This window comes from Mastacembelus armatus, chromosome 12, assembly GCF_900324485.2.
Source record: "Mastacembelus armatus chromosome 12, fMasArm1.2, whole genome shotgun sequence".
NCBI classification, from domain to species: domain Eukaryota; kingdom Metazoa; phylum Chordata; class Actinopteri; order Synbranchiformes; family Mastacembelidae; genus Mastacembelus; species Mastacembelus armatus.
The window spans coordinates 14,066,815-14,079,893 of NC_046644.1; the positions used below are offsets into that span (position 1 = coordinate 14,066,815).

Here is a 13,079-nt window from a genome sequence, read left to right on the forward strand (position 1 = left end):
TGAAGATAGCCCCACGCCTCCCCCCGTTTAGAGAAACTCCCCCTTTCAGCACCCTGGACAGAGACAGCGCTGGCCGCCGGCGACTTGTAGTTGACGTGAAGCCGCAGGCTGCAGGGCTCACAGTCAGGTCAGCTCACACTGCACATGGTCAGACACTTTTCCGCTGCTCCTCGTTTCCACCTCATCGCGACATTTTCAAAGCGGAATCAAAGAGCAACTTGACGAATGTTCAAAGTTTCAGTTCGCGGTGGCAGAGGACAGGAGAAGAGTCTTTTTAGCGTTTTTTTAATTATTTCATTATTAAACTGCCATCGAGCCGAGCTCAGCTCACGCTTGAGAGGATACATCTCCAGGAAAGTGCGGGTTTGAATACGTCGTCCAAACTCTAGTTGTTTTTTTTTTTTGTTTGTTTTTTTTTGTTTTTTTTTTATCGCAGGCGTCTCGGTGCAGTTTTCTTCCGCTGGAACATCGGAACATCTTCAATATGCTGCTTGAGCACCCGGGGTCAAGCTGTCAAAACACCGGAAATTTCCCCCGGTACAGTTCAGGCCAAGGTAAGAACACGGTCTTATTTTTTTCACTGTGATCATGGTTCTTAGTTTAGACTTTAAAAAGAGTTTTAGTCGATGTCCTGTGGATGAGTTCTAATTAGGCGTAAAATACAGGCCACTGGAGCAAATTAGCACACCGGGATGGAGGTGGTGCCTGTTTTCTTGTGAAATGGGCCTTTTAAACTCTTTATTCTAACGTTGACAGCAACCACACTTCTAAAAATATGGCAGGAACTTTCAAAGTAGCTTTAAATCTGGGCATATACTGAACAAAGTATTGGACCAGGACGTGAAAAAGTGATGTAAGATAAAAAGCAGCTGATAATGGGGTTATTCAGCAACCATGTTGATGCACAGGCTGTTTTGAGGCGCGTCTTGTGCGCTGCGTGTGGGAGACGTTATGAATCCGTAATGAGTCTTCATTGTTGGAGAATCACACGAACAGATGTTATGCGCGTGCTGTCACTTCACACCGCCGCCTGTGCTTGTCACGGGAGCGGTTATGGAGGGAGCACCGGACCCACTGCGGCCACAGCAGCCTCTCTGCGGCTCTACGACAGACCCCCAGCAGGTGCGGAGCTGCTCCCTGTCCAAGTCCAGTGACATAAAATGATCAACAGGTGTCACATTCCTGCCCTGACAGGTGCAACACCTGAAGCTGCCACGGTCAGGTGGTGGTGGTGGAGGTGCAGTCTGGACTAGTGCACCCACTCAAAGTTTGTCTATAATAGCAGAATTATTGATTTGCACAAATTTGGCATCCAAAGAGGGGACATGTTTTATTTCGGCCTGTTTTTCGAATAAGAGTCTTTGGTGTCTGTAAGGCAGTGGTCGTTTTACATGCACAAAATCTTACATTTTCATTTTATTGTATGTTGTGTTTAAGATAAAAATTCCAAAATAAAAATTAAAAGTAGGTGCTCCATTAGTTTTTAAACAAAATGACAAATTCAAATTGACGAAACAAAAGCTCAAACGAAAGACATTTGTTCGTTGTTGCGACTTTCTCTAACTGACTGGCCATTACTTTGATGGCCATTTTATCGCTTTGTTGTCCCATTACTGTCGGGCTCACCCCGTCAAAAGTGAGCGATCAATATGACATAAAAATTATTACAAAGCTGAAAAGTAAGAGGAGCACCCATGAACCCCGTATCTTTCTCCAAACCATTTTATATATACTTCAGAAATACAACCAAATAGGACATTGATTTTAGATTCATCAGCGAGCCAGGCGGCTGTGGCACTACCTGTGATTTCCCCAGGCGCTCTTTTGTGCCAAAGATCAGTGTCAATAAAATTCACTGGGGTGTTGCCCCGATCAACATCTTATTGAACAGCCAATCTCTCTCCTAAATAAACACTTGTCTTTGAGTACTCAACACACACGGGATGAAGCTTGTGTGTGCATAAGATATTTAAAATCACTTATCTAAAATAAATGCCAAGCCTCTAGGAACACATTCCTCCATTATTAATTAACACCATGCATTTTCTTAGTAGCCAAAAATAATAATAATAACAATCGTGATTATTATTATTACTTATGTTTTAAAAACTCGGCCAGGCAGGACCTTAACCTTAGGGCCGAATCTTGTCTTTACGCATGGCAAAATGGCAAATACTGGAATCTGAATAGAAAAGAAATCGCTAAAGCAAAGAAACAGAAACTGCTTTGGCTGATTTATTATGTAAATCGACCAAATGTTGTCCAGTTTCCTGGATGTTTTGGGGCTTTAAATCTAGTCTTGTTCCTGTGTGCTCGTTACTTCAGCCCAGTTTCCACATGAGGATTATTAACATCTGCCTACTTTGTCGGTCTTCTAAATCAAGGCCGTGTTTTCCCCTATAAGTAAAGCAATATATAAACTGTTGGTAGCCTATAATCGGTTGCGATGTATTTGCTGTTTTTATTTTTCAAAGCTACATACTGTTCCTCGCAGAAAATCGCAGGGACGCGTCGTTTTTTTTCTTTTCTTTGTTTCTAGCATGTGAACTGTTGGCTGTTCGTTCCAGATAATGATGAGAATATGAGAATAAGCAATAATGCGAGGTCTTGCAAGAGGTAGGGGAAAGTGGATTTGTTGTTATATTTGATTTCAGTCTCTAAATTTAAAAGAAGGTGAAACAAAATAATTTTCGTTCTTTTCTCTCTGGAACATAATTGGCTACAATACTGTAACGCGTCTCTGAGTTACCTCCCAACACTCAAACTCTATTGGCTTTTCCCCTCACCTCTTGTTTATTCTTCTTCCGGGTAAGGGAATCAATAGGTGATGTTAATCTATCTCCCTGTCGCCCAGGAAACGGCGCAGCGTAATCCTGCACAGGCTTCAACACAGCTGGGTAAAAGCAAACTCCACCGTTCATCCACCGCGCGCAATTGTGTTCGCTTTGAAGCTCGTGCTACACACATTTAACAACACCTGCCTGGCGCATGAATGTGCGTGGATAACCAAAAAGACGGATTTACATTCATGTACATCATGAGCAATGGATGGACATGGTGAGCGCAACTCTCCAAAAGAGGCACCAAATAACAGGGAGATGCTCCTCGCTTTGCTGTCGCACAGTGAGGAGCTACGGAAAGGTAACCGCAAGACTCGATTTAATCACTTTGCTCGTTTTTGCACTGATAATATTCTACACATTGTTCTGGTGGGGATGTAAACACTCATACTGGACCTCAGCTTCTTTAAATGGCCCTTTGAATTTGGCCGTATAGGACTTATTACAGGCTGTTGATTATCTTTCCACTGTGTTCGACAAGTGTGTACGTAGGCCATCTAAACTGATATATGGATTATAGATGCTACAACTGTACGCTCGATTCAATTTTGGGAAATTGCGCTGTCAGGCGGATCCGTTTTACAGCAGGTGACCATTGGGGACACTTGTCATTTCTGTTGTTCCACATCTCTCCAATGCAACTTTTACGCTCCAACTTTCACTTGATTTATTTGAATAATCGCACAAATTTCAATATATTATTCAAGGTTATGTATGAGTTTCTGATCACTACATGCTGGTCATGCTTGTATTTTTTTACCAGAACAAATTGAGCAGCTGAAGGCGCCTGCTTCTAAGATAAATATTGTGCAGTTAAGAGATTTTGACTGGAATTTCCAATAATCTCTACTTTAAATTTTCCAACGGTGCTTGGGCATCTCGCCTGCTGGTACCATGAGACTATAGGCCGCAGCTTTCTAGTTTTACAGAGCGCATTGAATTAATGATGACCTGGATACACCTGTTCTTGACGTGGCTCCCACCGCACTTGGTGGTCATGCCAGAAGAAATGGGTCGTTAATGTTTTATGAATTGTCCAGAAGAGAACAATAGGAATGCGATTCCTTGCACGGATGGAATATGAAGTTGTTGATCTTTGAATTAGTAATAAGGAGGCCTGATAATATGTTACGTGGCTTTTCAATAGTCAATTGTTCAAATGCTTTGGTTCATTTTTTTCTTATTATGATCATTATTATTATTATTATTATTATTATTATATTTTAAAATGTCGTTGTTACTTTAAGGGAACGTTGTTAAATATGTCCAATGAAGTTTTTCTATTAGATACTGCAGGCCCATTCTGTTTGAAATTGATCTTCCATAAATGTAGGACGCTCTTCACGTGGCAAAATAACAATCAGCAGGTCACTGTTCCTTTAACGAGCTTTTCATTATAAGCTGATATTGTACATCTTATTTAGAAAATTGAAATGATCCCTTAAAGTAAGAACATTTTAAAATATTACATTTTAAATTTAAATTTGAATTTTTACAGAACTTCAGTCAACATGACTGGATTAATGCGCAGAATGGCCTCGATTCGTGTAGACTTCAGGATAATATACAGGCAGAATAATCATGATAATGACATTCATATCGTCCAAACAGCGTCTGGGAATATTGTTTTCACCGCTGTGCATAGATTTCGACGTTTATATTTAATAATTCTATAACATTACACCTTTAAACATGTTTTCTTTAATTGTGTGTTAATCGGTGAGTCACGAGTCTGATCACATAAATGGATTCGAGTAGGAAAGCCCCTGTCTGAGGCGCATTTCGGTGCACTGAACCTTCCTTTCCACCCCAAAGACGAACATGGAAAATGAAAAATTAATCATTGGCAGACTTTTGCTTTGGTAACTGAACCTGGATGTTTTTCTGGATCACATGAAGCTAAGGCCGAACGGGAAAAATCTTGCAATAAATGTCCTACTACTATAAATATTCAACACTCAAGAAAACTGGATGTTGTTATACTTTGTAGTGCTTTGCTACTTTTAGTACTACTAGTAATTCCCCTTTTGTCAGGCTGTTAACAAAATGATGCAGATTTACCCGAGAGAATTAAAAAAGATATTATATACTGAGCTATTGGAAATAGGTTTAGGCCTGTATAAAATAAACAAATGAAGAAAAATATGATTATGGTGTATTTCGCTCCTTGTCTTTATTTCAGCTGTAAAGTCTGTTTATTAAGAGGCTTTTCATAATTAAACAACTCTAACCATCAGCAGATTATTTTAAGAGTGGGAAGTCTGTATTTATTATTAAGCAGGTGAAGTTGTCACTGTGTTTGAGACGTTGTTTTTAACGTGTCCAATGCAAACTGAACTGACTCAAACGTTGGTTGTGACCTGTTCCCTGCAGAGATCCCAGTGTGTGCAGGCTGCAACCAACACATCGTAGACCGCTTCATCCTCAAAGTGCTGGATCGCCACTGGCACAGCAAGTGCCTGAAATGCAGCGACTGCCAGGCCCAACTGGCGGACAAGTGCTTCACCAGGGGCGACAGCGTCTACTGCAAAGAGGATTTCTTCAAGTGAGTAGCTGTCAAAAATTACACCAGGTTTTTTTTTTTAATATATATATATATATATATATATATATATATATATATATATATATATATTATCACAATGTCTTTCGTTGTTTTGTGACTAAGACATGTCTGTTTCTTATAAGTTTCTTATAAGCTGTTATTTGTTCACGGCAAACTTCTCTTTTTCCAAAAGGAGATTCGGGACCAAATGCGCAGCGTGTCAGCAGGGCATACCGCCCACACAGGTGGTGAGGAGAGCGCAGGACTTCGTCTACCACCTGCACTGTTTTGCCTGCATCGTGTGCAAGAGACAACTGGCCACAGGTGACGAGTACTATCTGATGGAGGACAGCAGGCTGGTGTGTAAGGCGGACTATGAGACCGCCAAACAGAGAGGTGAGCTGCCGTTTTACTGCTGATAGTTACTTGAAGTTCTGCGGTGCGTTGTCTGTCGGCCTGTTCTTAATCACTCGTCTTGATCTGTGGGTTCGACGTGACAATGAGGTCACCCATAAACTTTGACCCACCTGTGCTAATTGCAGCGTTGCCCGCAAGCCAATCGATAGGAAACTGCATAAAGCGGACTCCCGGAGGCTTACACTTGCACTTTGCACTTGAAGGAATCAGCTTTCAATAACTCTTATTATTGTGTCTACCTTCCTGAGGAAAGACAGAGCTCACTGTACTGCAGCTCTGTGCCCATGTGTGTCCGCGTGCGCGTACACGAATCTATATGGGTCATTATTATATAAGATAAAGAAATAATAGTTTATTCATGTTAAAGGTGCGAGAACTGTTCAGCTATGCGTAAATGTGGGAAACTAAAATGACTTGAATACAAAAACCAAATGCTACATTTGCAATGAATTTACATTTTGTTTTTTGTTTAGTGTTATGGCACAAAGCAGACTTACCTATGCAGTTAGCTGTAAGCTGGCTGAATATAAAGAGAGATTATTTTCCATGTAATTTATGGCTCAAAAAGCAGTTATTGATCTTTCAGAATTACAGTTTTAACAGACTGGGCTGTGGGACAGAGAGAAGAGTCAGTCAGATGCACAGTGAAATGTAACTTTACTAATCAGACACTATTGAAAATAAATTATAACAACAATGATTATGGATCAGGGTTGAAAATGATTTTATCTCTACACAAAAAGAACTTGTGTTATCTGATCAATATAGTAAAAAGTTAATCAAAACCTATTATTTGCTTATGAAAGCGTATAGAAAATTTAAAGACGGTTTCTTTTAGGGACAATAAGGTTTGTAAAACGTTCAATTACCACAAACTTCACAAACATACATACTTAGAGTAAAATGTAGTAATTTGATAACAGTCACACTAACTTTTACAGCTAGACTGTGAGTATTTATTTATTATCAGCTGATGCATGTATATTGATTTGAAAAAGGTTATCTCTAGTGTGTTGTCATGAAGTAGTTTATAGTTTCTTTAGCCACGCTCTTTAAATGCCCCAAAACATTTTCATTACGTACCATGTTTAATAGCAGCAGTCTAATACCACATTAACCAGCAGGCTCTGTTCATGATAGGGCAGACTGGGTATGGTCAAGTTTTATCTCCCCATCTGTTTGTTTGAATTTACTGCCCTACACCAAGTGCTGATTTATGCAGCAAGTTAACACAAGTTTTCACAAAAAACACACACGTTTATTTAACTAATGAGAGGGTGCAATTACTTGGGCAGCATCCATTTGGATGATGGTTTTGTATTTTGCTGTGCTGGCCAATAAATGTGAACACATGATGTAATTATTCACAGGATGCCAGATTTTGGTTTACAGCTTGATGACAATTTATCCATTTATGTTAAATTAGTATTATGAATGCTTTCCTGTCTTTTTAGTTGCCGTGTTTTTAATTAACAATATTTATGTTACTGACCCAGAATGCATGCATATATAGAGTCTGTTTCTTTACAGGTAACTGTTGATAGTAATATTTTTTATTACCCTGAAGGATTTTTGTTTTCTGTATTAGAAACAACAATGACCTTAAAAACCTGTATATGGAAGTGTAATAGTATCCAATGTAAAAATGACTATTACACTATTACTGTAAACTCTATGTTGTTACCATGTTCATTCTCTAATGTGCCTTAATTCTTGTTAATTAATATTTTTACAAAGCCATTTTCCTCGAAAATATCCAGCCAGGATCCTTAAAAAAACAATAAGTGTAAGGCCACACATCAGCAAAATAACTCCTGTTCAGCACTGGCTAATATCGTGTGTGTTGTGTTTAACTGTTTCAGAAGCAGACTCGACAGCAAAAAGGCCACGAACAACCATCACCGCTAAACAGCTGGAGACACTAAAGAATGCTTACAACAACTCTCCCAAACCTGCACGCCACGTTCGAGAGCAGCTCTCGTCAGAGACGGGCCTGGATATGCGGGTTGTGCAGGTAATGTATATTATTATCCATTAAGAGCTATTCCATTAGTGTCCTGGCTTCATTATCAAGGGACAATGGTGACTGAACTGTCACAAGGCTACTGTACGAAGAAGTGTGTGTGTGTTAATGGGGGAATTTATGGCTAGATGGAGTAAAATGAAGTCCACATGAAAGTCGGCATGGTTTAAGTGCAAGCTCGTTAACAATTCTAAGTGGGCCCCTTGCACATTGTCTGCTGCTGAGGAGCCTCACGCCGGTTGCTAGGTGGTGGTCATATATATTGTTTTATTTGCAAGGACAAAAGTAGAGACGGAAGCCACTAAAATGCTGCTCATTATTCAGTGAAAGGGAAGAGGTGAAGAGGGTTCACTTAAGGTGGAATATCATTAAAGAGAATGTAAAACTGCCTTTTGAGCTCGGGACTGAAACTGATTAATTTTGTGTGTAAGGTAAAAAAAAATAAGATACAGGGCGTTTGTTCATTTTGTATCAGTTTTCAATAAACATTTGCAAGAAATGAGATTTTAGACAGTTGAAATTCACCATGAGTATTGTATGTTTTATACAGTGCAAGCAAAAATTTAAGCACCAGACCAAAAAATATAAATAGAAAATGTTGAATAATTTAAGTCAGTGGCATGTTAACCTGTCTGCTCCCTGAGGTGAGGACAACTTGTAGCTGTCGTGAAGTTAATTAAATGCGTGATAAATCTGGCGAAGGGGACACTGGGCCCTGAATTACTACTCAGTGTCACTGTTTTAGTCCCCCACTTGGGCTCACAATCACAAACGCATGAAGTGATGTCCAGACAGTCCTTGAAAAGTAATTTTATTTTAATACTTAAAAGCATAAAATGTGCATCAAGGACTTTGGATGGAATGGATTTCGTCTTGTATATGATGAGTAAAAAAAAAAAAAAAAAAAACCCTGCAGGATATTTGTAGAAAAATTGAGTTTTTAATATATAATAAGAAATAACTATTTTATTTTATTTATTTTATATTCAGACCTAATTTCTCACGTGAAAAGTCTAAACATTGTAGTTAATATAGAAGTAAAAAAAAAAAAATCATTTGCATAATAAAGAATTTTGTATTGTTACCGCCCAGGTTTGGTTTCAGAACAGGCGAGCTAAAGAGAAAAGGCTGAAGAAAGATGCTGGGCGGCAGAGGTGGGGCCAGTACTTCCGCAACATGAAGAGGTCACGGGGAAGCTCCAAATCAGATAAAGACAGCATCCAGGAGGAAGGCATGGACAGTGATGCAGAAGTGTCTTTCACAGGTAGAGTCAGTCACACATGTTGAACAGAATACCTCTTTCTCACAGCACACATGTTTTTACTTACAGTAGGAGACTATAGGTAATAACATCAGCGCTGGCTTTGTGTATGAAAATGTGCCATAAGTTGTGACAGTGTGACAATGGAGAAGTAAGCACGGTACCCTGAAACTGAAGCAGTTAAATAAAATTCAGACATCATTTATTTTATTATCTACAAGTGAACTTTGTAAAAATGTCTTGCATGAAAAAACAACTTACATTACATACAAGCAGCTACTTACATTTTGTTCTGTCCTGTGTGATGTACTCCACCCTGGAATGTCATTCATTTATCTTATTAAGTTATGAAGTTAGTGAAGGAAGTGTTTTTGCTTGGTCGAGTCTCATCAATGTTTTAAAAGTCATCATCCCTTTTGGAGCTTTTTTTCTAATTTGAAAAGAAGGGTTAAATTACCATGAATGGTGCACCATAGATAATTTGTAATGACAGCTTCTCTCTGGAGTCGGTGGTTCTCTATTAGTTTGTTATTGTTTACCAAAGTTGAACTTAACATGAGGAATTTGTGCAAATTTATGGCAACAAAAGTAGAGACTGCAAATCCATTGAAAGAAATGTGATATGATGGGAGGGATGAGAGAAATATATAAGAAATAAATCTTGTTCTTTGTGGAAAATTATAAAATTAAATTGCCACCTTCTTGTCCTTGTTGCACAGATGAACCACCCATGTCAGAACTTGGCCACACTAATGGCATCTACAGCAGCCTGAGTGAGTCCTCTCCTGCTATGGGGGGCCGCCAAGGGGGCAACAACCACAGCTCCTTCTCTCTGGAGCATGGTGTTCTCCCCTCACAAGAACAGTTCCATGATATTCGTTCAAACAGCCCTTATGGCCTTCCTCAATCACCGGGGTCACTTCAAGCACTACCCAGACATCAGCCTCTCATCTCCAGCCTGGTCTACCCTGATTCTGGCCTTTCTATTATGGGCCAGGGCGGTGGGCCTGGGATCAATCCTGCCGTGAGGGTGCCCATGGTGGCAGCCAATGGCCCCAGCTCGGACCTCTCCACAGGCAGCAGTGGAGGATACCCAGATTTTCCTGCCAGTCCTGCATCTTGGTTAGATGAAGTGGACCACGGGCAGTTTTGATTGGTCAATGACAAGAAATTGGACTTTTTTTTTTTTGCTTTTCTCAGTCCCCTGTTGGATTTTAGGAGCTGGACAGTGATTGTGTAAAGGACTAGACTGCTGTCCCTTGGATCTCAACAATATCTGATTAACAGGTCAATTCAGTATCTGTGATCTAGATGGAGGAAAGGAGGGAAATACCATTCACTAAAAGCACTTGGCCTAATGATTGTCCTTCACTCATAAAACTGTATGTAAAGCAAGGGATCTGTTAAATGTTCATTTTACAGATACCATTATGAGCTTTTTCACAAAAATGCGGTGCCCACAGACAGAGACTCAGAAAGTTCAAACCTCACTCATTTGGATTTTCACTGATTCTCACTCCTATTCTAGTCTCCTTTCATGTCCATCTATTTTCTACAGTGTGTTCAGGTGCAGAATTAAGTTCAATGTTAAGATTCTTGTCTAGTTGTTGCCAAATATCTATACATATATATATATAAATATGTATGTATGTATGTATGTATATATATATATATATATATATATATAAATATGTATGTATGTATGTATGTATGAATATATATATATATATATAAATATGTATGTATGAATATATATATATATATATATAAATATGTATGTATGAATATATATATATATATATATATATATATATACATACATACACACACATATACATATATATATATATATATATATATATATATATATATAATTGTTTATCATTGTGGAGACTTTATTTTTATACAAAACCCCTTCTTGGACATAAATAAGAACCCAGATATGAGGACTTTGTACATTCTTAAACAGGGATATAGGCAAAAATGTAGATGTTGTCTTAAATGGTACCTAGGGGTCCAATTACTTCTATGCATTTGTGTGTTGTCAGATGTATCTTGTTCATTTTGCTCTATTGAAAAGAACCCAGAGGGAGAACTGCTGTGGCACCTGGGGTCTGATGTATATGTTTGTTTATGTGGAAAATGTTTTATGTCTTATTTATTCCCTCTGGTAATGATGATGATGATTCCTGATTAAATGGCAGGACTTTAATAAATTTGTCACCTAAGTCAAGATTGAGTTAAATCCTTTTTGGTTGGACCACAAAATTGTGCATTCGACAAAATGTGCAATCAGTGCGCTTACTAATAACAGTGTATAGTGTTTAGAGCATACATTTAGAAGCATACTATAGGAGTAAAATATCTCAGATTAGATCTTATGATAATGTTTGAATATATTTTTGAGCTATTTGTACAACAAACCAGGTGGAATCATCCTTCAAATGTATCTAACAAGCAGCATCTGTGCTGTACATTTGTATTGCATGTCTATAGAATATGACAATGCTGATAGTGAAACCAGAGTAAGCCCACAGTTCAGTCTGTTTCTGCAAATTGAGTCTCTGGCTAACTACCAACACTGTATCATGGGTTCAACAGCTCTTTAGTGGAGAAATTTGATGCAGACAGAGAGTCAACTCATCAATTCAGAGATTACTGGGTCTTGTTTGCCCAAATGCCCCTATGGGAAAGGAATCTCCAATCCATTAGCTGAGAAGGGATCAAGTGCCCCTTGTGAATTTCCTCATACGTTTAGTTATTCAAAGTCAGGTTCAATTAGATAGATTAAACAGCATATATGCGTGTGTGCATGTGCACGTCGAGCGTATGCATGTGCAATTGCGTGTGTTGTTTTTGTATTGTTTTTCAAATTGCTTGTGTTACGTGAGTGTGACCACAGTTGTAGGCAACTATCAGGAGACACAGAGATGTAGGATGTAGGATGTACCTTATGTGATTTGTCAGTTTTATACATCCTGCTTTCTTTAACAGCATTTAGTTATTTATGGATGTGCCATCAAGTCTTAGAAATATGTGGAATGTTTCTAAAGCCACATAACTTTTAAGCCAAAGACTAGAAGCCCATTTAACTGCAAATAAACACGCAGCTGGAATTGGTTCATTTTGACGACCAGTGGTGGAAAGTAACTACACATTTGCTGTTGTTAAGTGTAGTTTAGCAGTATTGAAGACTTTTATTGTAAATCAACATACTGCCAAATGAAAATGCAGCATGAAGACACTTGTGAACAAAATAATGTATGTGTCATGTTTTTAAAAAGCATTTTAAGCAGGATTGGAGCGGCGCGTAATCGATTACGAAATCACGTCGTTTTGCGTGAAATGCGTCGCAGAGTTTATATGCAATCATGACGGTTCCTGCTCGTGGTCATGATGAAAATAAGACTTCATCTAAACAGTCTTTAATAGTATGGGGTTTATTTAAACACTGACCTAATAAAACTCAATGTGCGTAAAATTTGTGTTCCAGCACCATGAAAAGAAAACCTGCTTGGACCCTCCGAGCTCAAACCGAGGACACAGCAGCGTAAGTTTTTATAACAGTGAATTTTGTCTAATGTTGGTTTGAACCTGTGTGTCTGTAATAGTCGCTCTGCTCTCACCTGTTGTGTTTCAGCCAAGAACTCAGTGGAAACCTCCCTAGAGCAGATGTTAACGCATAGGTCAGTGTGGCAACGCTGTTTTCCAACAAGCTGTTTATACGTTAAAGAAAAAACGTGTGTGATAAATACATCACACTCTCTAACAGTTTAATTGATTAATCAGATAATAATCAATAGATTAATTGAAAAAATATCAGATTAAAAACTAATAAAACCATAATCAATAGATTAATCAATTCAAACATCTTTAGTTGAATCCTATTGTGTGGGGTTTCTGTATAAATTGGTGTCTGCAGGATTGTGTAGCTTTGTGATCTCTGAGTTATGACATGCATGGAGGTAGTAGCCAGTTGTTTTCAAACTTGTT

General features: G+C 38.6%; 1 protein-coding gene across 2 annotated transcripts; it reads left to right on the forward strand.

Annotated features, from left to right (window-relative positions):
* The first annotated feature begins 484 nt into the window (after nucleotides 1–484).
* On the forward strand, nucleotides 485–10,239 carry lhx3 (LIM homeobox 3). 2 transcript variants are annotated; one of them, XM_026297857.1, is made up of 6 exons: nucleotides 485–554; nucleotides 5,214–5,385; nucleotides 5,579–5,781; nucleotides 7,665–7,816; nucleotides 8,918–9,089; nucleotides 9,806–10,239. In XM_026297857.1, exons 1-6 carry the CDS (start codon nucleotides 485–487, stop codon nucleotides 10,237–10,239), a joined length of 1,203 nt encoding a protein of 400 aa, XP_026153642.1. The 2 variants fall into 2 exon arrangements, with proteins under 2 accessions (XP_026153642.1, XP_026153641.1); XM_026297856.1 differs by lacking the exon at nucleotides 485–554 and adding an exon at nucleotides 3,045–3,141.
* Nucleotides 10,240–13,079: the final 2,840 nt, after the last annotated feature.

Excerpts from the sequence above, each read along its gene's own strand:
- lhx3 (XM_026297856.1), top strand. The coding sequence starts at position 3,045 with ATGGATGGACATGGTGAGCGCAACTCTCCAAAAGAGGCACCAAATAAC. Across the intron at positions 3,142-5,213 it reads CAGTGAGGAGCTACGGAAAG|AGATCCCAGTGTGTGCAGGC; the intron begins GTAACCGCAAGA and ends TGTTCCCTGCAG. Across the intron at positions 5,782-7,664 it reads TGAGACCGCCAAACAGAGAG|AAGCAGACTCGACAGCAAAA; the intron begins GTGAGCTGCCGT and ends TAACTGTTTCAG.